This window comes from Siniperca chuatsi, linkage group LG11, assembly GCF_020085105.1.
Source record: "Siniperca chuatsi isolate FFG_IHB_CAS linkage group LG11, ASM2008510v1, whole genome shotgun sequence".
In the NCBI taxonomy this organism is placed as follows: Eukaryota; Metazoa; Chordata; class Actinopteri; order Centrarchiformes; family Sinipercidae; genus Siniperca; species Siniperca chuatsi.
In genome coordinates, this window is record NC_058052.1 from 19,410,606 (window position 1) to 19,436,698 (window position 26,093).

Genomic DNA, 26,093 nt, shown 5'->3' on the forward strand with positions numbered 1-26,093 from the left:
TCCCATGATCAACATTATTAATATGCCTCTGGCAGCCAAAGGTCCAGGCCTCTCCTGTGTAGTTGTGCCAAAAAGCAATTCACAGGAATTTCACAGCATCTTAAAACTGTATTATAGTTGAAATGTGGAAAACATGCCCATTTTCATGTTCCATTATTTACTGACCTGACTTTGAATGGGTCCTGAACCGTTTCCACTGGGCGGGGGAGATTTCCTATCAGTGAAGGTTGATGAATATGTATTTACTGTATACAAGTAGCCCTTCATAGCCAAAATGGAGATATATTGGAAAGTAGCGATGACAGCTCCGTAATTCTTTTTATGCTAATATTACACGATACAATGTGGTCATTTCACTTGGTAAAGCTCAGTATTGTCTCTCTTTGTTTTTTTAAACCACACTAGCACTTTCAAGAGGAACTGTGTGACACTAACGCTGGAGTTTCTCAACTATCATTTCCTTTGCACAGGGGCATTACAAAAGTGAAGTCAATCAGATCCAGTGTGAAGAAAACATGTTTACTATGTAAAAGCATTGGTCCCCTTCCAGACCAGCAGACAGACCTACACAAGACTAACTCTGTCGCCAAGCAGCACACATACCAGTACGGTTTGTGGCACGCCTGTTTGTTTTGGTATCTAATGCACACTTCCTTTAGTTCACCCTTTCAAGTGGAACATGGAATAAGAACTCCACATAGAGAAATATGTTCACAGTGAAGTGACATCTCTGACTGACTAATACATTTTTTCCCCCATCTACACAACAAACTTTGATAATCAGCTTTTCATTGTTCAGCTTTTGGTAATCTTCGAAAGGTTTCTTTTGATGGATAGCAATTGGTGTTTTGTGGTTTACCCTAAGTTTAAGTGCAAAATAAAACAACACTAACAGCTGATGAATGATTTTTTTTGCCATTTTCATGGCTTGTTGAGTCTTCTTAGGTTTCATTCTATAATAAAATGATTGCCTGTCATTTATATATGGTATGAAATGTGTAACCATAAATCATTCTATTTGTCACAAGCAGACTGTTCCAAAATAATACTTTTACTGCAAACCACAGAGGAAAAGAAAGAAAATGCTGCAGTCAAGATCAGCCTGAGCTGAGCCTGTCAGTGGTGTTACTTTGTATAATTATACTGGGTTTGTTGCTCAGCACTGTGTATTTATATGATTCTGCATTGGCAGAGAAAGGGTAGAAATGTATTTCAGTTTGGGATATTGTCTTTAATGACTTTACTGAAGCCACTGTTCACATTAGCCTTGATAATCCTCCCTTCAAAGTCAAACATTTTTCTGAGTTAAAAAATGTTTATTACTATTGTAACCACAATTCCAAGTAGTGCCACAGCATGTTGTTATACTCACATTTTCATAAAGGGCTTGTAGAGTCTCCAGATCAACAACAGTGTTGTCCATATTTAGGACGGCTGTAAAATGGAAGGAGAGGATGACATGGTTAATGTGAATGTTAACACTAACGCACGCCATGACATTTCTCTGCTACCTTCAAGGAACCCCAGTAACAAGACAAATCAAACCAGCACAAACAGGCCTCTGCTTTCATAATCTCTAGAAAAACATTTTCCTTTGGCTGAAACAACGATCACAAACATTGGCAGAACACCTTTTCAAATCTGTGAGATTTTTTTTTTTTGCTTTGGTGGAGCTGAAGGTGGCATGAAACAAGGGCAAAATTCTTTCTGCACACAGAAAGTATAGTGTGCCTTATGCTGTGAGTTACATAGATATCAGCTCTCATCACAATAGCATAGAAGGGGCCACAAACTAAGACATAAATACAGCGGTCTTAGAAATCTGTCAAAGGTGCAAAGATCTGTGTTTGAACTCCTGTGTTTGAATTCCTGGTGTCGCCTTTTTGTCTCGGCGCGAGGACCTGGCGCCCATGAGCATTAATCCTTTGAAAGTAAATGTTTAAAGACAAACAGAGCCCGGGGGTCTGCGGCGTTGAAGCTGAGGTGTTGCTGTATGCACAATCACCAAGTAAAGCACTCGACACCTATATATGTATTTCACAGTGCTGTGGGTGTCCAAATTACTCACATTGTTTTGATCTGCCGATTTGCTGTTGAGGTACAGGGGGAAAAAGCTAGTGTCAGAAAGGATAAAGGGACTTGGAGTAAAGGATTCAATGCACAATGTTCACTTCATCTTATGCTTGGACATTAAATATGGACTTCTTATAAGCTTTTCACCAACACAAACTTAATTTAAGAAGCAAAAATAATAAGAAAATCATGAAAAAACCTAAATTAAAGAAAGGACAGGCATTTGGAAAAAAAACTGTTGTACTGATCCAGTCAGTTATGTCTCCTGTTTCAGCCTTGATATTGCTTTATTTCTCTTTATGCAGCCTTTTTAATCTCTTCACTCATATGCTACAAGGGAAAATCCACTCCTCCTTTCCAAGTGTGCTTCTTTTCTGTAACCTCTTCACACACTCCCCTTTTCCAAAGCCACCACAGAAATAACTTCCTTCTCTCTGACGCTCCCCTTTTCTGTTTCTCGCACTCTTCTCTTGTAACCATTTGGTTTTCATTACTATCTGAACCAGAGTCTGGCTGGCTGGTTTGATTGGAGACGGGTTTTAAAAGACATGGGAGAAAACCGTATCATCGCTCTGACACAGACCTCTTATGACCAAAAGCCAGGCCCATCTGCCTGGGTCTACCCCGACTACCGCATTCAACCCCAGCATGGCGCCGTCAACCACCATCTAATACTGTGACTGGCGCTCCAAAACCTCACAGGAAGCAGACACCGCATGGAAATGTCCTATGAAACATGCAGAGTGTCGGCCAAGTCTGACAACAAACAACAACAGCTGTGAGGAAATGAAAAATGTGTTGACTTCTCACTGAGCAATAGGGCCGTCATAAAACAGACACAATCTAGATCAATGATTCAGAAGTTGTTTTTCTTCAAGTCAGAGATATCGAAGTGATGAGGGCTTTGCTAGTCATTGCCTTCATCATGGAATCAAGAGGAAATAAAACAATGATTCACTACACCGAAAGGGACAATTACAAAGTTTTGATGAATGAATCTTTCTCTTTTGTAAACAAATTGTCCTTCGATTCTTTAATCATCTTAAACCTCTAACGACACAAGGGAACATGAGATCATTTCAGGAATGGGAAAACAATAGCACTGCTAATATAGTCTTGGGTTTTGTTCTTTATGTGAAATAATGAGTATAGGCTATCATTATTCACGCCTAATAATCATTCAAATGCATGACTAAGTAAATAAACTTTTCTTGGGTTTATTTTGTTTGTGCAAGGCAGCAGGCATCTCCTGTTTTGGGGGAATAACAAGCACATAAAATTGAGAAGCCCTTTACCAAACCACTATCTTCTCTCTGATCTTACTTTCTGTGATGTACTGAAGTTTCCAATCAGCACTAATTATGCACTATGGCAAAAACTGTCCTAACATTGGAGATGAATGACAGTGCTGATGAGAGTGGCCCTCACTTGCCCTCCCACTCTGACCTGAGATGGATGCACCAAAGACTGACATTAAGGCCAAAAACACAAAAGAGTGAAAAGTCAGTCCACAAGATGCTTTGTTTGAAGATACAAAAGACGAAACAGCCCCACAGAGTGATTGTTTATTGCTACAAGTCAACAACATGCACAAGCTATGGTTTAGGTGGTACACATTTATTTTAATGTAACCTATTCAGCTGCCATGCAAGATAAAGATTTGAAGCTGTAATAAAGGCGTAGGAGGATTGAAAAGGACGGGGAGATGAGGAAGAGTGTTTAGACACATGGATGAGCGAAGACTGGGGAGCAATCAGAGAGTAACTAAAACAGGAAAACAGTCTGTTCCCATCAACATCTCCTGAATGACTTCACTTTAACAAAGCCGTTTAGACAAGATGGTGACAACTCATCGGAGAAAGACAGAGAGCTGGGGAGAAACATGATGTGGATGTTAGATGGGAAGAGACAATGCAAAATGAGAAAGAAAAACAGAGTGCAGGAGAGTAGCAAAGGAAAAAACATTTCAGATGCCTTGCAACATTATTATTTGTGATAAAGTTAACTACTAGAGGGATGTTTAAGCTTTGGCAATGACCTGAGCCAATACTCAAGCTTACTCACTTGTCAGACTGAGAACAATCTCAATACTATGACCAGCATTTTAATTTTGTATACAGAAATTGTTCTAAAAATATGTTGTTTAAGAGTGGGGTTTGATGTCAGTGTATGCTTCTACAGTATGCTTTTGATGAAAAGTTTCTATTGTTTATTGTAAGTTAGTGCCTCCCCTACACACCTGAAGATGGCTGCTTATTCTCGATTAAAAGGAGGAATCTACCCTTCTGGTTCTCTGAAGATGGCTTGTTTGCCAAAACAATCAGCATAAAAAATAAAATGATAAAGTAGTTAAGTTGTGAAATTTTTGTGTGTGAATTTTTATTTTTTATTTTTAGTGTGTGTGTTTTTGGAGTGCCACTTGTCCCAGTTCAAAAGTTGGTTTCACTTGCAATTGATACAAAATATATTTTGTGACTCACCAAAAAAAGAACACGACTAAGAGTCCACAGCCATGCTAGCAGCTCTATGAGGCTGTATTTAGACACTGTTGTGTTTAGAGCCAAATGCTAACATTCACAATTACAATGCCAACATGCTGATGTTAAGCAGGTGTAATGATTACCATGTTCACCATCTTAGTTTAGCGTGTTAGCATGTTAACATTTGCTAATTAGCAGTAAACAGATGAGGCTGATGAGAATGTCAGTTTTGCACAAATTTGGTCATAAACCGAAGTATTGGATAAATCAGTATTTTGACTGATGGTGGCGCTAGATTTAAAGTTAAGTGATCACCAAGTTATTACTACTCATCCTGAGGGACACGTGAATGTCTGTACCAAATTTCCGCGCAAATTCATCCAACTGTTGTTGAGACATCTCACTCAAAACCACAAATGTCAACCGCACGGTGGTAACTAAAGTAAAAGTCAGGGGATCACCATGGATACCCACTCCATTATTGGTGAGATATTTCAGTCTGGACCAAAGTGGTGGGCCGACTGACCAAAAGACATTAACATCCCTAGAGCCACGCCACTAGTGCGGTGGTAGTGTGGTGAATTTAATATAATACACTTGAATTAAGCTGAAGAAGAAATACAACAGAGGAGTGCCTTTTTGATGTATAAAATACAGGTAAAATCAATGTCAGAACTGTATTATACTGTGTATGTTTTGGAAAATGTTGGAAAATAAGAAATTAATTGCTGTTTATTACTATCACTATTTACCATTTTTCCTACATTGACCACAGTGGTGCTTTCAATACCACCTGCATACTTTAGTAACATGCAGGCTACAACAACTACACTTTCTACAGTGTGTAGACACACCATACTGTTTCCACAATTGTGTTATTTTACTGTAACCTGCGTCACAAAATCTTCTCAAAGCGCTATAAGAAGATCAGATATATGACCACATGATAACACTTACCATTCTGGATGTCCTTCATATCAAGATGAATGCTGGACATCAGAATACCCACGGCCTGTGAACGCTTGTTGCTCAAGAGCTTCACTACCTAAAGAGTTGATGAGACAAAGAGATGTGAGCAGTAGGGTTATACAAGGCCAAAGAGACCAGGGAGGTTAATACTCCAAATACCATGATGTGCACGCACACACACACACACACACACACACACAGACAACACATTTAATAATTGACTGGAAACAAAAGACAGGAACATCATCCCCTTTGTCTGTTCACCTCAGTGGGAGGAAAACTATTAAAAACTAAAGACTATTCACCCGCAAACATTAGGAAAATTATAATGCTGTCTTGCCGAATAATGATGATTAACAATTTCTCATTTTCCTCCAATTCTCCACACATCCATCATCTTACAGTTATGCAAATAAAAACTTTAAGCCAACAAGAGGCATATTTGCTAAGTGGAGTATGATCACATGAATTCAACTCCTGCGACTGACTGAACATAGAGAATCTCTGTGGTTATGACTATTGTATCCCAAGATCAAAACTGCTCCAAAAGCTGCAATATTAAAAAAAATATAGCTGAATAATAATAGCTTCCACTTGTCAAATAGCCAGGAGTTGAATATCAAGCCAGTGTTATTATGCATGAAAAACTGCATCCAAGGGGGCCATTATGAACCACAGCTTGCCTGAGTAAGCAGAAGTGTACACCGGGTAGCAAAGTGGTGAAGGGACAGGACAGGAAACCCGTAGCCTACTGTGATCCAGACAGAACGCTTCCATCTAAACCAGATCACAAAGACCACAGACCTCTCAAACACACAGGAAGTTATATCACCAAGCCCCAACTGTCTCAGTTTTCCCGGTTCGACCACAGCTTCAGGGGACAGGCCGTTTGAGATATGAGGCCGAATGGCTTCTACAATGAGCCTGTGATAGCAGGATAGCTGCTTAATGTCAGTGAAAAAATAAGTCATTAGTCATGTTTTATCAGCTGACCTGACTCTCCCAAATGTACAAACAGCAACTTACATAAAACATACATAAAAGTTTACTACCTAGCAGAACTGTGTGATATTACAGAGGATCGGTTTACCACTTTTTACATAAGTCTACAATGAAAGTTCCCTTGCAGTGTATCAGTAGTATTATTTCATAATGAAACACAGCTGGATCCATGAACCACTATATTTACTGAAATTATTTTTTGTGCCGAACATTTTCAGGACAACAAAACAACCCTGAAAACTTCATCTAATACAGTGTCTCTCAACAATCTTATGAGATCCATGTGTCTAAGTTTTTGGTTTAAAGAAATCCTTTAAGTCACATTAATTATATGTTGATCTTTTGATCCATTCATCATTTCAGGGTTGGCCAATATGGACTTTCACCAATCCTGCACAACTCCGAATCATATGTGAGGAAGAAATCCCTGAGGTACAACTTGTTCTCTCAAAAGAAGCTGAAAAAGACCAGAAAATAAAACTCTATGTAAATTTTGAGTTTTACAAAAAGTTAATAATTATAATATCTCTATAATTTAACTTTGGAATCAAGCACTGAGTTTAATTAAAACTACTTATGATAGTTGTCCTGACCTAGGCTTCACTTTTTTGTGATAAAAGGGCGCTTTTATGAAGGCATAACAGCAATATAATAACACATTACTATATGCATACATCATGTACCAACAATTTAGCGTTTAATGAACTTTTCTTGAAACTCCTGGGTGCAACAGACCTCTAAAACATATTTTAAGTATACTGTAGTATCAGTTCAGACTGCCGTGTGATGTGTAGGGAGTTTATGCAGAATCCACGTATTGATCGTTCAACAGTCTGAAAAAGAGCCAGATGTTGCAATAACTGGTGATATTACCAATCTACTTCTGACCTGTCATGATTTGTTTAGGTTGGGAAAGATGTGTTGTGAACCAAGCACTCAGGTTTGGTAGTTGTGGTGATGGGAGATAAAGAATACGTATCATTACTGAGGCTGATATGAGGATCCTCTATACCTAAAAGCTTGAAACTGTCCTTGAGCGCTAAAACTTTAGCTCTTCTGTCAATCGATTAGTTCAGAGGTTTTCAATTTGTGGGGCACATCTCCCCAGGGGGCCTCTGAGGAAGAGACATGATGCAAAGATACTGTGTGAGGTGAAAGAGACAGGTGCATGCCACTGTTCTTAAAACAACAGTGAGTTAGTTATTGTAGTTTGGCTGTTGATTTGGCCCCTTTAACAACATGGCTCACAGAGACAGTTAAGGTACTTTAAATCACAAATTTGCATCAAAAATAGCACTCCTTCTCTGAGTCATAACTCAGTCAAATCTGAACACACAGACATGATACACATATTTTTAGATTTGGTGTGACTTGCACTCATTATCGCTGATGTCCATCATGAATAAACCTCCATAAATTTCCTTACAAATCATAGAAAAAAGACTCACTTTATAACTCCAGAACTTTCCTGAGAATCGTCACATTTTTTTTTGTTTTTTTCAGTATCAAAGTAATCCATTGATAGTTGTCTGTACATCCATGTAGATCCATAATCTTCAACTACTTGGATAACTGATAAGTAATTTTCAAGCACAAATGTTAAACGTCCCAGAGTTTCATCCTCTTAACTATGAGGATTTGCAGCTTTTCTTTGTCTTTTGTGATTGCAAATTGAATATCTTTGGGCTTCGGACTGTTGCTCAGACAAGGGCATTTTTCACTATTTTCTAACAATTTATAAACAAAACAATTGATCGACTGAGAAAGTAATCAGCAGATTAATCAATAAAATAAAAAAAATCATTAGTTGCAGCCATCCAGTCATTCATATCCTTCCTTAACTTGCTTATAAGAAATCTTTATTCATGCGGGATGAAAAACTTTATGCCTTGAAGAGACCTAACCTGCATATTAGCATTCATTTAATCAAAAGTGAAAACACACTTTGCATCTCAAAAATCAAGCACTGCTGGATTGACCCAGAGTGCCAAGGAAAAAAAGCTCCTCAGCTCCTCTTTAAAACCTCTCTGCAGATAGACAGCAGGGGCAACATGTGACATTGGGTGTCAGTGGTAGTATTTCTTCACATCTGATACTCATGTCATCAGAGGCCTTTAAAACTGGGTACTGACGTCAAAGCTGCTCTCTAGTGGTAGCTCTGGAGAGGATGCTTGTCCCCTCTCATCAGCAAAACAATTGAACTCACAACACACAGGGGGATGGGAATAGTTGCAAGTAGTAGGAGATGGGATTGATCATCTTGAGGCCTGGGGCCGGCCCTCATGAGTTGGAAATGTCGAAGGTTTGCTCCAAATTGAGGTCAGACACAGTTCTATAAACTGCATGTTTTTATTTTTCTGTTATGGCCTTCAATATCTTGACCACCATTGTTGTGTTAGAGAACATCTGCAGCAGTATCATGCAGTGAGGGAATTCAACCCACACCCACCTCAATTTGTCTCTTGTGTCTCACATTTTAACCACAACATGAGCTGCTTCATGATGTGGTGGCCAACTTATTTAGAGCTCCATCAATCAGAACATCACATCAAGGAAAGTCTGTTTTAATAGAGAGGAGGACACTCATTATGGTTGTTCCCCGTCTCCCTGCCCTGTGTCATCTCCTATATCTAGACTCGCAGGTGCAGTGCTACTCTGTGCAGAAGTGAATTCCCTCTATTTTGTCTCTGAGGTGTCGAAGAAACCATCCAGAAACCATTATTATTAATATTAAGTGTAGAGGAGTTCAACCATTGTTCCCGAGACAAACTTTCATTCAACTGGAACCTTTTTTGGAGATGGTTTTACATTTTGCCTACTATGCCTGAGACCAACATTTCATCTCAGCAAAAACATTTGGGTGATTCTACTGGGTTTCAATTAGAGGAGTGAAACGTTCTTCCCTGGTGCAACATTATTTGTGATTTAGACACATAATTTGAGCAAATAGTATATTAACATAACAATCTTGGCTAGAGCAGCTATAAATTGTAGATCAAATGTTTGACTTGCAGATTGATGGAGTGACATAAAGGGCACTGGGGAGGCAAACAGTCTGGCTATTAAACCAAGTCATACAGAAAGCACAATGGGAGGAACCACATCACGAAATACAGCTCCCAGGCCTCCCCCCCTCAACACTCATCACCGTCGTGAGGTTTCCTCAATGCACGCGAGACATTGGCTCACTGCCACTGGACGGTCACGGGGGAGTCGGGTGGGAGCCAGGGCTCACACCACATAATAACTGTCTGGCTATAGCAGTTCCTCCTGTCACTCAAAGCAACTTGGAGAGCGGATAAATGGAAAGAAATGGGGCATCAGAGGAGTGAGAGTGAAGATGGGAAAAGCCCTGAAGAGTGCCACAATTGGTGACCCAGGAGGATACACACACACACACACACACACACACACACACACCTTTGCATGCATAAAGAAATTGGATGTCGTAAACTGTATGTATAATGTGTAGAGACAAACAGAAATGAACACACAGACAAACACACAACCATAAAACATACTGTACCTGCTTGGTCTTGGACTTGCTGATTGTGTCTGAAATTGGCTTTTTCTTCTCCTTAACAGCACTTTTGGAGAATAGCTCCACAAATTCTTCAAAGTCCACAGTTGGTTCCTCGATTTTCTCCCACACCAGTGAGTCAATGGGTCTAAAGATAGGAGGAAAGAGGGATTATTTACAGTGCAAGTAGGCAAGCTTGAATCTGCCATGTATTGTTTGGAAAAAGTACACCGAAGTCCACTTTTATAGTGTAATTCATGTTGTTATTTCACCACAAAAGGCATTTTGACATTTCTAGATTGTTTTCTGGTATTTTATGAGTACTCATTTGTCATATTTTGCAGAGTAAAAATCCAGAAGTATACCTGTCAAATCCTTCAGCAAACAAATTACATTAAGAATTCAGTATCAGGTTTCTCACTTGCAAGTAAATCAAGTAGTCTATTTCTAGACATTTGTTCAACTACAATTTTCCAAGCCTTATTAAGGAAAGAAAACCTGGTTTAAGTCAATTCCCTGCTGACCACAATGCCTGGACTGCATCACTTTCACCACAAGGTTAGCATCTCTACTGCCGTTACAGCACGTGGTCGATCTTTATCTTAAGTGGACAAGCTTCCTCTCAATTCTCTACTGTTCAGAGAATACCTTTGTGCAAATGATCCATATCTATATACAGCATATCCTTACTTTTTATCATGCAGCTGGATGCGTGTCCAGTAAAGTGGCTTCATTGGCTTGGGGGGCTCGATCACAGCCTTGGCAGAGGCAGCTTCCTGGGCCATCATGGAGGGCATGGGGCCTGGTGGTGGTGGAGGCCCAAAGCCTGGGGGTGGGGGTGGAGGAGGGGGCCCATTCCAGGCGGTGGAGGAGGGGGGGTGAGGTCCAAAACCAGGCGGGGAGGAGGTGGGGAGGTCCAACACCTGGTGGGGGAGGAGGAGGAGGGGGGAGGCGGTGGTGGACAAGGTCCAAACCCGGGTAAGGGCGGTGGATGTGGTGGTGGAGGAGGAGCGACGCCGCCTGGTAAAAGTGTTGGTGGTGGAGGTGGGGGCATACCTCCAGAGATTGGAGGGGGGGGTGGAGGTGGAGGAGGGGGCGGAAGAGCTGGATGGGCACTGCTCTGTTGCCTCTGCTGGCATGTGCAGACAAAGCTCTTTGTAGATTTGGGGATGGAGGATGAAACAGAGGATGACACGCTACCTGATCCTCCATTGAAAGGCATGTCAAACTTAAACCCCTCCTCCACAGGCGAGGTCTGGACAGACACCTCCTGGCTCATCTTTCCCAATCTTCCTCCCCTCATCTGTGAGGCCTTGTGGTGGGCAGCGCCCAGAGCTCCCGAGCTGCCCTTTGCCAAGGAGGCCTGCTGGCCCTGCAACACATCAATCTTAATCCGCAGGTCATCGATGGTCCTCTCCAACTGAGGGATGAGACAGCTTTCATCCTCTGAGGATGACTGACTGGACTTCAACCTGCTGGATTCTGTCTGTCAGCGAACAAAAAAAAACAACAACAACAAAAAAACAAAAAACTACATTAGGGTTCACAAATGGAAACTGTAGAAAATAAAACAATAACACAAGTTTGTGCTTTCTCTCAATGAAACATTCTTTAAAAGCAGGTAGACAAGCCTATCTTGTACTCTAAAATGTTGAAAAACAGTTAAATCTTGGACACATTATCATTCAATAAATGATGCTTTATAAACAGTAAAAACACCCACGACTGAGAGAGCTTAGTGACAGAGCTATGAGCTAAAGAAGGGTCAAGAAAGTCCATTATGTCTAGACTCCATCAGACCTCTGGCTCCAGACTGGTTAGAGCAGGGATGAGGGGATACTGAGAGATTTGACCCCAGAGACAGTGAGTCTCGTTGGGCCTCACATGGGGAGGGCTTGTGTCTGCTAGTACACATTCCCCAGTTGTGGTCACATCGTTGAATCTTAAGGAGAATGTTCAGTCAGTATGGCCTTCCTAAATTATTAGTTCTTCTAGGAAACAGGGAGGTTCACTGTGATAATCTAACAAGTCTTTCAAGACAAGCCTGGCCTCTAGTGGACAAAGAACAATTTACAGTTTACAGAGTGTTGAGACTGAGGTTTACTGTATTCCTTAACACTTTGACAGGTCACACAGGTCATGGTTCAGATTTCAAATCAAGATTAAATATCAGATAAAATCCTTAACAATTGCATTGTTTTATAACGATAAGAGTTTTGAATATAACATTCTACTTGAACTCTGTGAAGTTTTGCACTTGCATCTGTGTGTTCTCGTTTGTGTAGAGTTAAAAATTAAAATAGCAGGGAAACACACAAAAAGGTCCACAAAAATAAAAACAGAACAAAACAAAAACAATATTTGCATATCTAATATACTGCATTTATCTAATAGGTTACCAGAAGGAAGATGCTCTCTGATGTTAGTAGTAAGACAACAGGCCATAAATCAAAGCAAGCAATAGAGTGCAGACAGGGCAAATATACTGTAAAATATTTATAGATGAAGAGAGGCTGTAACCAACCTGAGAGTGTAGAGCTCCTGGTGTCTTGGCTGATGACTGATGCAAAGGGGATCTCAAGCTCTGTTCTCTGCCTGTGGTTCGCCCCCCATAGAGTTCCCACAGGTGAGAAGACACTGGCAGACCTACAGATGCCCAGGTGTACAGCTGCTCCTCCTGCACACAGTTTAGAAAACAAACAAGTGCATATACTGTAAATGAGATCAGAGATTTGTGCTACTTGCTCCAACCAAGGACTAGTACCTACTGTATATGGCATACAGTGTAAACACATGGTGGGATGCACCATGATTAAAGGTTAATAACATCCACCAGGGATATGAGTCAAGTGGTTGCTCTTTCTGCAAGCTTCGTGTGTGGAAACACTTTAAAACACCATAAAGTTGTTTTGCTTTTGCATAGCCAATATAGCACTCAATATAGCAAAAATGTGAGACTGTGAAAGCGAATTTACATCATATCGTTTACATAAGTTAAAAGGTACAATAAATAATGAATACTACTTTGTGGGCTGAGCTGGATTTCTGGCTTTTAAAATTAACTGTCCTGTCTGTATTTGTTTTTTCAACTAAAACTCCCCCGTTCCATCATGAAACATGATGTCTAAACTTGACATTACTAAATTATGTGGGGGTACTGTTGGACCTCATTTATTAAGGGCTGAGCGTCAGTGGTAAGAGATTAAAACTGAGCCTACGAACACATTGAAAGAATTATTCCTGCATTCTTTCTCCCCCCTCCTTCTCTCTTCAAATGGTCCACTTCATAACCACTCGGATATTTGGACGTAATACTGCCTTCAAGATGCCTTGATATGCAACCACAGAGCTTCATTGGCAGAGGGTTTCTTAATGTTCCTGTTAAGTATCAAAAAAAGTACTGTTCCACAATCACAGATGCAGGTAGTCTGTGTATGTGTGTCTGTCAGTCTCCATGGCAAATAATAATGAAAAGCTAGAATTGCTTGTGTGTTGTTGCAATATGCTTAATCCTTTTAATTGTTCAGTAAAGCATGTTTCTCAAATAGTACCTTCTTAATCACCTGAAACAAGCAGCTATTATAATCTGAGAATTAGTGCATTTGTATTCATATTATTTTACAGTACGTATTTTAATGACTATAGACAATACACTACAACAGGCAGTGAATACGTGTAAAATCTAAACAGTGCTTGCTGTCCCTTTAAAAAAGGTACATTAATCAAGTTTTTCCTTTTTTTAGAACTTTCCTTGTTTTTCCTAAATATTAATGCCATGCAGTGATGAACTACATGCTAATAAACCACAGTGTAAAACAAATAATTGAACAGTTAGATCACATAAATCTGCTTCATTTGTGTAAAGACTTCATGTGTGCGCGAATCCTGTGTGTGCATAAATGTCTCCTCTTTTTGTCCTGAGAGAGTGTTTCTCTGAGGACAAAACCCATTAGCTGGATTATGGCAACCTGACCTAGAGCCAGAAAAACACATACAAGGTACAAAGCATGCCAGATTGATGCAAGCCCATGCATCATATGCTCATTAGTATTTATCCGCTCAGCAATGTTTTGCAAAGTGTAAAAGGGATGACACTTGATTTAAACAGAGTTCTTAGATACTCATCCTCCCCAAACCCCATTTTTAGAATGAATAAAGCTGATGGAGTATTTAATTTCAGGCGGTATGCAGAACAAGAACCGAACCACTCAGTTGGTCACTCTAGCAAAATAAAGTAATGAAATTTGATGCAATGCCATATTTAGGTAGCAAAGTGGAGGACAAATAGGAGATGAGAGATAAGGTTAGAAATATAAGGAAAGGGAGATGGAGAAGCACTAAGTGATTCATTTCAAGAAGGAATTTAACTGTAAAAGGAAAAAGAATATAAAAGTTTGAGATATCAAAGGGGTTTAAGCAAAAAGGTTGCAGAGACAGACAGTGATGATTTATTTTAAAAGGGAGATCAGCTGTAAGATAGAACACAATAATGAGATCTGTACTCTCAATGGCAACAGCAAAGGTTGTTCTTGGTCAAGCTGAATAATGCAGGACTCCAGGCCAAGCCCCAGACTGAAATAGGCAGAGTGGGGACAAAAAAAACAAAACAAAACAAAAAATAAAGGGAGGCCAGGAGTCCAATGCTGTCCAAACCGTGACATGGTGAGCTTTTTGCTGGGGAAGAGCAGCCTGAGCCCAAGGCACGTGGGGTTGTTACATAACACAGTCAGCAGATGGTCTACACAAGCACAGATGTGAGTGTGTGTGTGACTGAGTGAGTGTCAGAGGGACTGTTATCCAGCCATGCGAGGAAATGCCTGAACATGTATGGGTGTCTCATAAGTGCACATGTGGCAGAGTTGTACATTAAATGAAAGTACTCTGAATTTGATGTATGTGAACAAAACAGCTTTGGAGGATGCATACTCTGGTGACTAACCTTGCTTTTATCTGGGTGTGTGTAGTTGTTTGTGTTTAGGTATGCATACTGTACCTTTTATGCATATGAGCATGTAGCCTACAGTGTCCATGGGAGGTGCATTGTGCAGCAAGAGACCAACACTAATCTGTGCACATTCTTTGGTATTCAACAGACAAAATAAAAAGACTTGTCTACAGCCATGCTAGCAGCTCTGTGAGCTTGTACTAAGCCATACGTAGTGGTGCTTTGAGCTAAATATGAACGTCAGTATGCCAACATCTTCACAATGACAATGCTAACAAAAACACATACACATACTGAGCAGGCATACATGTCCACACATGAAAAACAGGATTAAACATACACGCACATTGAAGGTAAAGTAGTTCTAATAAATATATGGCAATATAATTTAAAAGTTATATGTCCTTAACTCCTATAGTATACCAACATGAAGTTACAACTACTGTACAAGGGGAACTTGATAGAAATGGCTTTGACACTTGCTGTGGTGAACTGTGCAGGGGAATGTGATGCAAAGCATTACTGGAATGGAGAATTAAAGAGTCATGAAATCAACTTTGACATGGTCACCCTGTATACATGCACCACTGCTCTTCAGATAGTGAAATGTCTCTGGCATGAATCACAGTAATACAGCAATAAATATAGAAATACAGATTGGATAAGCTTTGCATGACTCCATATACTGTACATAAACTGGTGACTGCAAATCACTTTGTGCTACGTTCTTCGAGTATTTCATCTGATAAGCACATGCTCTCTTTTGCATGTTATACTATCTTCACGCAATGAATTGGTATGAAAGGGTAATATGACAAATGTAAATCACTTTGTCCTCTAGCCCTTGGGACAATCACTAACAAGATGCAATACAACTTGGAAGGTTTAATCAAAATTGGAGCTGTGCTGCTGCAGTTATTGCCTCTCAAAGTGGGAAATTTTGACCTTTATATTTTTAACACAAAACAGATCCCCTCAAGTTGTGTTAGGTCTGAGAAGGTCACATACCCACTCCTATAGTTTTACTGTATGGTGAACAAAAACCTCAGCAAAGTCAGTTTTGGGCAGAGCTGATGGAATGCAACTCATGTCATAATTTTTGTAAAACAAGCGTGATGACAGTAAAGACAAAGGTCTTACATTAAAGACTGCTGAGACAGTGCTGTCAATAGGGAGCTCTGCTGTGCCGTCACTGAAGGGGTGCAACAGACTCTGGATCAACATTCGGTGACACAATTCTTTTGCCTCCTCTTCTGTAGACCCATCTCCATGACGCATACACAGCCAGTCCAACAGAGTGCGACCTGAGAACAGAAGAGAAGTGAAGTGCAAGAATGAAATTGGCCTGGAGAATACAGAGCTCCACTTAATATGCTGGATATGGACTCTATATTACTTATTTTAAGATATCATAACTAGGTAAGCCAAGAAGAAAACTTGTGTTATTCTGACCAAAGAGTTGAAAAGAGATGTCTCACTTTCAGATGTGATAATTAAACACCTACAAGTGCAAACTCTGTTCACACCATTTACATGTGGGTGATAAGAGAGATGGTGGTAACTGTGCAGTACGAAGAATTAACAAATGCTAAATGATATTAGAAATAGAAGTTACCAGTACTTCTAATAATATCTCTCTCAGTTTTTAAACTATTATTTTGGTTTTAAAACAGTGATGGATGAACTTAATATGACTAAAAATGTGTTTTGGGTGTTTGGAAAGAGAAAAAACACATGGCTTAACATCGGGGTGTGGTTGTAGGGCTTGTTAATTTTACATTTGAATATAATTAATTGAAAAACACAGTAGATTGTCTCTGTCATGGAACCAGAGCAAGAAAGAAAAGTTTGAGCTGTAAGAAATATTATAGAAATTTGTCATAATCTCAAAATCCTTGAGCAGGTCTAGAGCTCAGATAAGGAAGAATCCTCTTTCTTGATGATGGCAGGAGCAGAATTAATCATTAGGGGTTGGAAAAATATTAACTATGTGACATCAACAGAGGATGTGGAGCCTTAAAGACAACACTATTACTTCAGAAAGTCCAACCAGGACACATTGTGCAGTCAGTTGTCAATGTTGTTTTTAAACCATGTGATTCAGGTTTAAAAACAACATCAAATGAATAAACAAAGTCCTATGACTCATGGTCCTGTGGACACTGATTTGAGTACTTTGGAGTTGTATTTGACAAACACTAATGAAGGCTAATCCTGAAAATGTATTGTGTTTCATAAATTGTGTGACGTAATGCACAGGGACAGGTACAATCTTTAAGACACAGACCAACTTAACTAAGTCAAATCAGTTCAGGTCAAATTTACGTCCAAATTTACATTGTCAGTCTCAGGGAATGTGTTCAGCTTTTTTTCTTCTTTACCTCTATCCTCTCTCCCTCCTAAGAGCTGGATGTAAATGGTAAATGGACTCTACTTATATAACACCTTTCTAGTCTTTCTTTCTAGTCTCTGACTACTCAAAGCGCATCCACTACATATCACATTCACCCCATTCACACTGATGTATGAAAATAACTAATCATTCACACACACTCGCACACCAAAGGCACAGCCCTCGGGAGCAATTTGGGGTTCAGTGTCTTGCCCACTTCGACTTGTGGGGGGAAGCCGGGATCGAACTGCCGACATTCCGATTGGTGGAAGACCCGCTCTACCACTAAGCCACAGCCGCCCTGCAACACTGCTACCCGATGTGACCTGGAAGATGTGCTGAACTGATCAATGTCACATGCACTGCTGAATTAGTGAGTGAAATAACCAGTCTTTGTGAATAAAAACAGGACAGCATACTATATGTCCTACAATTTCAATCCTACAATTATGAAATGCCAGACAGGCCAAATGTTGACATTAATGGGGATTCGAGATACAGTGTACCTCCATTGTTTGGCTACAGTAAATTCACCAGACAAAGTGAGAATGTATCTCCTATCATGACTTATTTTTGTCATGCAGATAAACTGTCACTTGGGTTTAGCATCCACAAGTTTGCAGTGTGTGTGTTTTTTTTTGTCTGGAATCAGAGGATGGCATCGCCTTGGGTGGGTAGCAGTGTTGTAATTCGGTCCTCTGATTTATGAGCAAAGGCACAAACAGTGGAGAGCAGCTGAGCTCTTGAAAGGCACCACAACAGAAAGCAGGACAGAGTGGCATTGTTTTATTAGAAAAGAGGCATTTGTTCTGAAGACACTTCTCAATAAAGAACCTCCACTGTTTCATCATGGTTTTCATGAGCTATTGTACTTTTAAATCATAACTTTAGTATTCCCACTGTGATCATTTGTATAATGTGATCATTTGTAAGTCATTAGAAGTTAATCACTAGGCAATTACCATAATCATTTCACAATACCATTGCATAATAACCTAATCTCAAATGAGGACAGGGCTTGGAGCCAAACAAATAGGAGTCACATTCGGCCCATTGGGGATTTCCAACAACAATAGTAAAAAATTATGTAAATATTTTGATAGAAGGATTCTTTGTTTTCCTGTGATACATTGCTTGGTCAGGAAAAGGTGAGAGCAGAGGAGTCAATAAAAGGAATGACAAATTTACATTTTTTCTAAGATTATTTTTTTGGGGGCTTTTTGCTTTTATTTGATAGGAACAGATAAAGAGAGAGGAAATGTGTGTGTGTGTGGGGGGGGGGTGACATGCAGCAAAGGGCCGCGGGTTGGATTCGAACCCGAGATGCTGTGGTAAGGACTTAGCCTTGTACATGGCAAGCGCGCTCTACCTGGTGAGGTACTGGGGTGCCCCACTTGCCATTTTTTAAAAATGAGACTACATATATGTGACCTTTTTTTTTTTTTTTTTTTTAGAGATTTATGTCAGAACAAATGGGCTTGAAGCTGGGTTTCACAGACAGGCCAAGGGAGGACTAACATATTGCTGGTTTTGGTCTTTTTATGGAATTTGTTGTCAATAAGAAAATTATATAATATCACCAGTCTCTTTCTTTATGTCTGATATATATGTAAATTCATGCAAACACTTTAGTATAATATGGACATTAGCTAACAGTATATAAATGCATATTGTCAGGCTGTGACATCAACCTGCAAGATGTATTTAGTCAGGATGACTATTTCATTCTTAATCCTTTCTTCTCTACCTCTTCATTCATTACAAACCTCCTGGTTACTATCCATTTATATTTTCTCACATTCCTGTATCATCCAACTGGTTCAAATTTTAACAGGCTAATCCCTCCAGTCAAAAAACCCAAAAATACCTCTTGTTCTCTCTTACCTAAATAGGAAGCTATCACTAATCAATGTGGTCTTTATTAACCAAATTAGCCACATCTGTAGTTCATAAAGTTGATATCAACATCTAACCACATCACAATGCCATTCAGAATCAGTGCAATGATGGTCAAATTGTGAGGTATGTTGCTAATGGATTATGGGATTATTTTCCATAATCAGGCATTAATCAGAGAGGGAGTCTACACCAAAAGTCTAATCTATGTTGTATTAACAGCACTTCAAAGCTGTCTGATTGAGCTTTATGTGTGGCAACAGTTACCTGTGTTATATGTGACTCACCAGAGAAGACATCCAAGTAGGGTACTGTGGTAGTGGACGTCTGCCGTCCATGTGCTCTCCTTGAGCCTAGTGTCCAGTAAGTCCCGCCTGTGTAACTCTTCTCTGATGACTCCTGCTCTGGGAATTTGGCCCAGCCACCCTGCCTTCCTCTTAGCTCATCCAGCTCTGTGGACCAGTCTGCAGACACACTGATGGGGCCAGCAATGGAGCAGGATCTCTGCTTGTGCCTCCTAAACCCCTTGACCCCACTGGATTCCACTGAAGCAACGGTGGCATCTGTTTTTCTGGGCACATGGGGGCTGGTAATGGGAGAGCCAATTGGAGAGGTTAGCTGCCTGGTGGTGGTCTTAACATAGGAGGGGTGGACTAGAGGGTAGAGTTTGACAGTGGAGGGGGAGATGGAGGACGTCCGTCTAGGCTGAGAAACAGGGGGGCTGTCTGTTATTAGCTGGCTAATAGACAAACTACTCTTCCTCCTTTTCAGGGACAGGAAGTCCCGTCTCCCAGTGTCCTGTTCCTCCTCCCTCTCCATAGACAGTTCCATGCTGCTCGCACTCTTGTGAGACCCCATCGGCCCTGCCCCTGCCACCACAGGATCCAAGCAGACACATGGCGCACATGTATTTTTGCACTGTGCAGCCAGATTATCTTGACGGTGCTGTACCGGGCTCTCCAGGTCATCCTGGGACTCCTCAGCACTCTCATACGAGGTGGTGGTGGCTGTAGTGTCAGGGAAGCTATACGTGCTGTTAGTCTTTGGGAAAAGGCTGCCACTGCTTCTCTCTGTGTCTGGTGCTGAAGATGATGGACCACTCTCACTCAGGGACCCTGGCCCAGATGAATTTCTTGATATGGGTATGACACGGCTTTCGTTCTCTAATTCCTTATTTTCTCTGCTTACTTCTTGAGGTACACATTCACTACCAACAAGGGGTGAGAAAAATTCCTTATCCAGATTAATTAGCTGGTGAGATATTACCTTCTCAGGGGTTATGTTCCTCTCAGAGGTCAACCCTTCAGAGAAATGCCCTGCCACCATTTCCAGCACCCTGTCACTTTCCACACACTTGTTTCTTATGGCCTGTTGGATGTCAGAGAGCAGGTCTTCATTTTCAGCTGCTGCTGAGTGAAAACTGTAGAGGTCAGCATCCGACCCCGAGCTTGTCTTCCGGCCAATCTCATCCACCATAGATTGGTGACTGTCTGCGGTCAAATGGCTTAGATCCCCCTCAACATCTGATAGCATGCCCATCTCATCAGCTGACAGGCTTGCCTCTGCACAGGGCTTGAGCCCTGCTTTGCCCAAGTCTGCTGATCTCCCATCTTCCAACATGTCATCCTTAGACAATCCTTTCGCCTTTGATAAACTCTTCCTGATCTTCATGCCGGAAAACACAGACCCCTTCGACTCTGACTTTGATTTCTTCCTACCACTATGTTCTACTCCTCCTTTACTTATCTTATTGTGGGACTTTTTAGATTTTTTGTCCACTTCCCTCTCATCAGCATCACCATCACCGGAGACATCCCCTGCTGCTCCAACACTTCCTCCTCCTTTCTTCTGCTTAGTTTCCTGGTTCCCCATGTTCCTGAGCAGGCGGACACCCTTGGCTAACAGGCCATGCTGCTGGGGTCGAGGCTGGACATGCTGGACTTCCTCCGGGGCTGCTACTGATGCTGGTCCTCTGTTGGTCAGAGCCCTTTCAGCGCTACCTAATCCCTGCTGTCTGCCCACCACAGTTAAAGGCAGCTGTGAGAATGATGCTGCCTCCCCCAGCGCCACTGATGCTGATGATGAAAGGAGGAGGAGACTGGCACTGACAGCCGCGGGCTCGCTACCACTCACTCTTCGTTCTCCCCCCCTCCCCTGCACAGCCTCTCTGACTCTCTGATCCTTCCTCTCTTTTTGCCCCTCCTTTCCATGCCCATCTGCTCCTGCATGCTCGGCTGTCTTGCATAATGGGCTACTGGTCGAACGAGCAAGGCGCTGATGCTCCGGAGTGCGTTGCCCTTGTCCATTTTCGACTGACGGGGAAAGAAATTGCTTAGGATGCTGTTGCTGATGCTCTAAAATGCACTGTTGTTGCTGGTATTGTTGATTAAGAAGTGAGTGCTGTTGTTTACGGAGGATATTGGTAACGCTGCTCTTCCTCCTGCCTTTAAAAGTGGTAGTGAAGAAACTTTCTTTCAGAAAGGGCACTTGGGTCTCCACTGTCTTAATAGTCTGCATCCTGACCACTGTGGCTTCATCCAGAGGGGAGACGATCTAGACAGGCTGAAGTAAAAGGAAAAGAACAAGTTAAAATCACATTAATTCATTTTATGTTTAAGCTTAGCTTCACAATAGCAGAGGAGAGGCAATCTGTTCTCAGTGATGTCATGAGGTAAAAGTTGAACATAAGGGCAAGCTGACATAATTAGTCTTATGTTTCTTGCTGCCATGCAGTGTGTAAATTTTTTGTATATAGGGATCAAAAACAGTGTTCTCTTGTTTTGATTATTCCATAAAAAATCTTATAGTAAAAGACTAAAAAGTATTTAACTATAATTTCCAACGTGTTTTTGCACTTTATTAGAATTTAAGTGTCCATTACTTGCATAGATTTTTTGCTTTCCCAGACAAAGATATCTGATTGATTCAGGAATAGCTAGATTGCGAATCATGTGACACTACTGGTGACAGCAAGAGAAACAAAGTGAAATTACCATAATTAATTACAATGCAGGCACATATAAAACTGTAGAGCTGAAATGATTAGTTGATAAATCAATTAGTCGATCTTCAGAAAATTACTCAGATTCTTGACACCAGATTTGATCAGCACTGCCTAGTGACAGTTTGATGAGTTTCGTGAGCTTCATGCCTTGCTGGCATTGCACCACTTGCTGCTGCCACGCTGTCAGACGCCTCTCGTCGCCAGCTCCCACTGAAAATGAATGACTACCAGTTGCTTTTGTAGCTCATGAAGCCATCGTATCAAACCCATATAGGGCCCTTATTGTAGCAGAACTATTTACAAATGTGAGTGGAGAGTTGTGTAACTGTCTCAATCTGTGTGTGTGCGAGTAATCAGATTTGTAAATGTGGGAGAGAATCTCTAGCCTACTGAGAATTGTGAATGTGTACAGGAATCTGTAAATGTGTATTCAGAATGTGTGTGCGTAATCAGATTTGTAAATGTGTAAAAAAAAAAAAACTCCAAATCTGTATTCAGATTTGTAAATGTATTGAGATTTGTAAATGTGTAGAGATATCAGTAACTACGTGCATAGATATATGGCTGAAAAGTTATAGCTATACAGCCTACATACCAACGGTCGACGGTAGCACCCAGTGATTTTACTGACATTGCTGGGCTAGGTAGTGGTAGTGGCTGCAGTTATGCCAATGCAAGACTGCAATGGAATCTTAGATTAGATTAATTAGATTAGATTTATTTTTTAATTAGATTAATTTTTAGGTTAATTTTAAACTCGCTTAAAATCACTGGGTTCTACCACCAACTGGTATGTAGGCTGAATAGTTACTTAGGCACACAGACATTTGTAGATCTCTGCCACGGCAGAAGTGTAGCAAAGGTCACGTGTAAAAAGACAGCCAATTGAGAGGCCCGCCTGAGTTGTAACTGATGACTTGTCTGTATTTCCAGCTCTTGGAGCAAAATACTTTTTTAGCCATATATCTATGTATGCATTTACAGATTTCTCTAAACATTTACAAATCTCAATACACTTGCAAATCTGAATACAGATTTGGAGATTTTATTTATTTTTTTTTTTACACATTTACAAATCTGATTACGCACACACAGATTGAGATACAGTTACACAACTCTCCACTCACATTTGTAAATAGTTCTGCTACAATAATGGCCCCATAAATCCGCCCCATATTAGATAAATGGCTATGATTGGCCCGACAGAATCCAGAACGGGTGGAGATCTGTTTGAATGGGAGGGGGGCCAGACAGGCCAGAAACATGAGCTCGGCAGATTCGTCTGGTTCCGAGGATATTTATATAGCAAATATTCATTTAAATCAGACTATACAAAATAAGTCTCATGTCAAAATGGAAAATTGTGTTTCACAAATTCCTACTTGTTCAAACTGCCCTATACTGATAAAATGTTCTTGGGTGATACATATTATGTCTACAGTTAAATACACAGTACAGTATTATTATTGCAAATAATTTCATTTACAAACAGGGCCTGTGCGGGCCTGCATCAAGGCTTGACTGAGGACTGATTCATGCCTATGAGTGTGGTAAAGTGTGACAAAGTTGAGCCATTTAACACTAATTATAAAGATTGCCTTTCTTACTTCAAGAGCAAAAAGCAAGTGGTTTAAAAATAATGCAAATTAAGTGGGTGAAACCAATTACACATAAATAAATAAGATACATATTCTTAAAAATGTATATCCTAATTAAAAGAAAACATATTTGCTAGAAATTACAAGCTCACACATTCATTAAAGTTTGTGTTTGTCCAAACACTTCAATAAAAAAACTAAAAAAGGTTTCTTGTACTTGACCACTTCAGAACATGAAATGGTGAAAAAAAACTGTGGATAAGGCTCTTAGTTAGACATTTTTAAACTTATTTTATAAATGACAGTGTACTTGCCTGACTGGTGGATTCTCCTCAGTGGATCAGCACTGACTGAAGAAAACAACACAAATGGGTGTTTGTCTTCGCCTATGAGCCACTCCTTAGCCATGGGTCACATGAAGTTGGTATTTTCCCTCATCACATGCCTGGTCTCCTTGGCCATCTCCCATTAGCACTATCTGAGACTCTCCTCACTAACTTCATCAAGCCTCATCATGGTTAACATACAGAACTGTGCAACAGTCAAGACCACTCTTGTATTTATTCAGTTAATTAGACACTCAATGCTAATGGTGTGGTAGTATCAGATAGTGATGCAGGAATATATTTAACAGAAACTCACACAAAAAGCTTCTGCTTCCACACATAATATCAAGTTGATCAGTACTTTGCACTTTTGGTTTGGCGCACCCTGGTGCCACTTTTAAGTCCATCCCTCCAATCAAAAAATGAGTTTCAGCTGTGTCCTGTCAACATAAGCGGTTAACAGACGTATCAGTGACCCTAACTGCTATTTAAACAACTACAGGTTTCTGAAGAAAGTGGATATAAGATAATTCAAGTACAAAGAGAACATTAAAGACAACAATTCTACAAACTAGATGATTATAACAAAATAGAAAAAAAAAATGGGCGACCTAATACATGTAACTGTAAAAGAGCAGACAGACCACTGAAACTATCACCATCACAAAGATTGGAGAGATTTTAATAATTTACAGAAAAAATGTAAAGATCTATTCTTTATCATATCATGCAATACTCTCCAGACAATGTTTTAGTGGCAGGAAATTAATTCTACAGTTGTATAATGACCCATCATCCTGCTAAGACAACAATCATTATTATTAAAGAAGCTGGTCAGACCACTGCAGAGTCTAGACTATGATTGAATGTGTTTGAGATTATTTGGATTGAAAAAGCAAAAAATCCAAATTTGATGGTTCGTACAAGCAGTGGTTGAATGTAACTAATTTACTCAAGTACTGTACTTAAGTACAAATTCAAAGGTACTTGTACTTTACTTGAGTATTCCCATTTTATGCTACTTCATACTTCTACTCCACTTAAGCTAAATAAACTAAAACCCCTTGGATTAGCTGAAAAATGCATCGTCACAAAGCTGAAGACAGGGCTGTTTTTCTGAAGAGTTGACTTTTTAAAGATACGTGGTTCTCACAGGACAGCTACAAACATAAGATGATCTTATAGAATATGATGCATACATAATACTAAAACACTGACATGGAGCATGTTTTCTACAGAATGAGTCAACTTTTGATACTTTAAGTAATTTTGTAAGTAAGGTTTTGAATGCAGGACTTTTACTTAAGTAAAGGATCTGAATACTTCTTCCACCACTGCTTACAAGTAATATGTAAAAGTATTGCAGCATATTTCTTCAAAACAAGTTTCCCAAAAATAACGGAGGCCATAAAAACAACATACAGTGAACATATTTAGCTGCATACTTACGGACCTGATATTGCTCAGTTGGTGTAGTCTCTGGTCTTTTGCACATTGTGACAGTGAAAAAAAAAAATCAATATCCCCATTACATATCTACAGCTGATATAGAACAAATAATAAGTAATAACTCAGAACAGTACTGACTTTTTTAGCACTGATGGCAAAATGCTAACATCAGATAACATACCAAATTTGCAAAATATAATAAAATGTGAAGACACTCACCTAGCCCCGATTGCCCACCGCTGAAGTGCCCTTGAATAGGGCACCAACTTGCTCTAGCGGGCTGCAGTATAAAAGGTCTCAGATGTGAATGTGTGTAATAGTGTCAATGTGAGGCAAGGCATTACTGAATAAAAAGAACTCATGCTCAGTGAAGGTAAAAATAAATTAAAACATAAATAAAAACAACACAATCATGACTTGCGACACAAAAAACAGATAA

At 40.2% G+C, this 26,093-nt stretch overlaps 1 protein-coding gene across 1 annotated transcript in view; it reads right to left on the bottom strand.

Moving 5' to 3' along the window:
• Positions 1-24,584, bottom strand: part of fmn2a (formin 2a) — a 41,329-nt gene extending 16,745 nt beyond the window's left edge. The window contains 9 exon segments of the mRNA XM_044214194.1: positions 1,373-1,434; positions 5,511-5,598; positions 10,051-10,192; positions 10,735-10,900; positions 10,903-11,530; positions 12,569-12,721; positions 16,130-16,293; positions 19,565-21,839; positions 24,194-24,584. Of these exon segments, the coding sequence (XP_044070129.1) occupies positions 1,373-1,434; positions 5,511-5,598; positions 10,051-10,192; positions 10,735-10,900; positions 10,903-11,530; positions 12,569-12,721; positions 16,130-16,293; positions 19,565-21,794 (3,633 nt within the window). The 5' untranslated portion in view covers positions 21,795-21,839; positions 24,194-24,584.
• Positions 24,585-26,093: the final 1,509 nt, after the last annotated feature.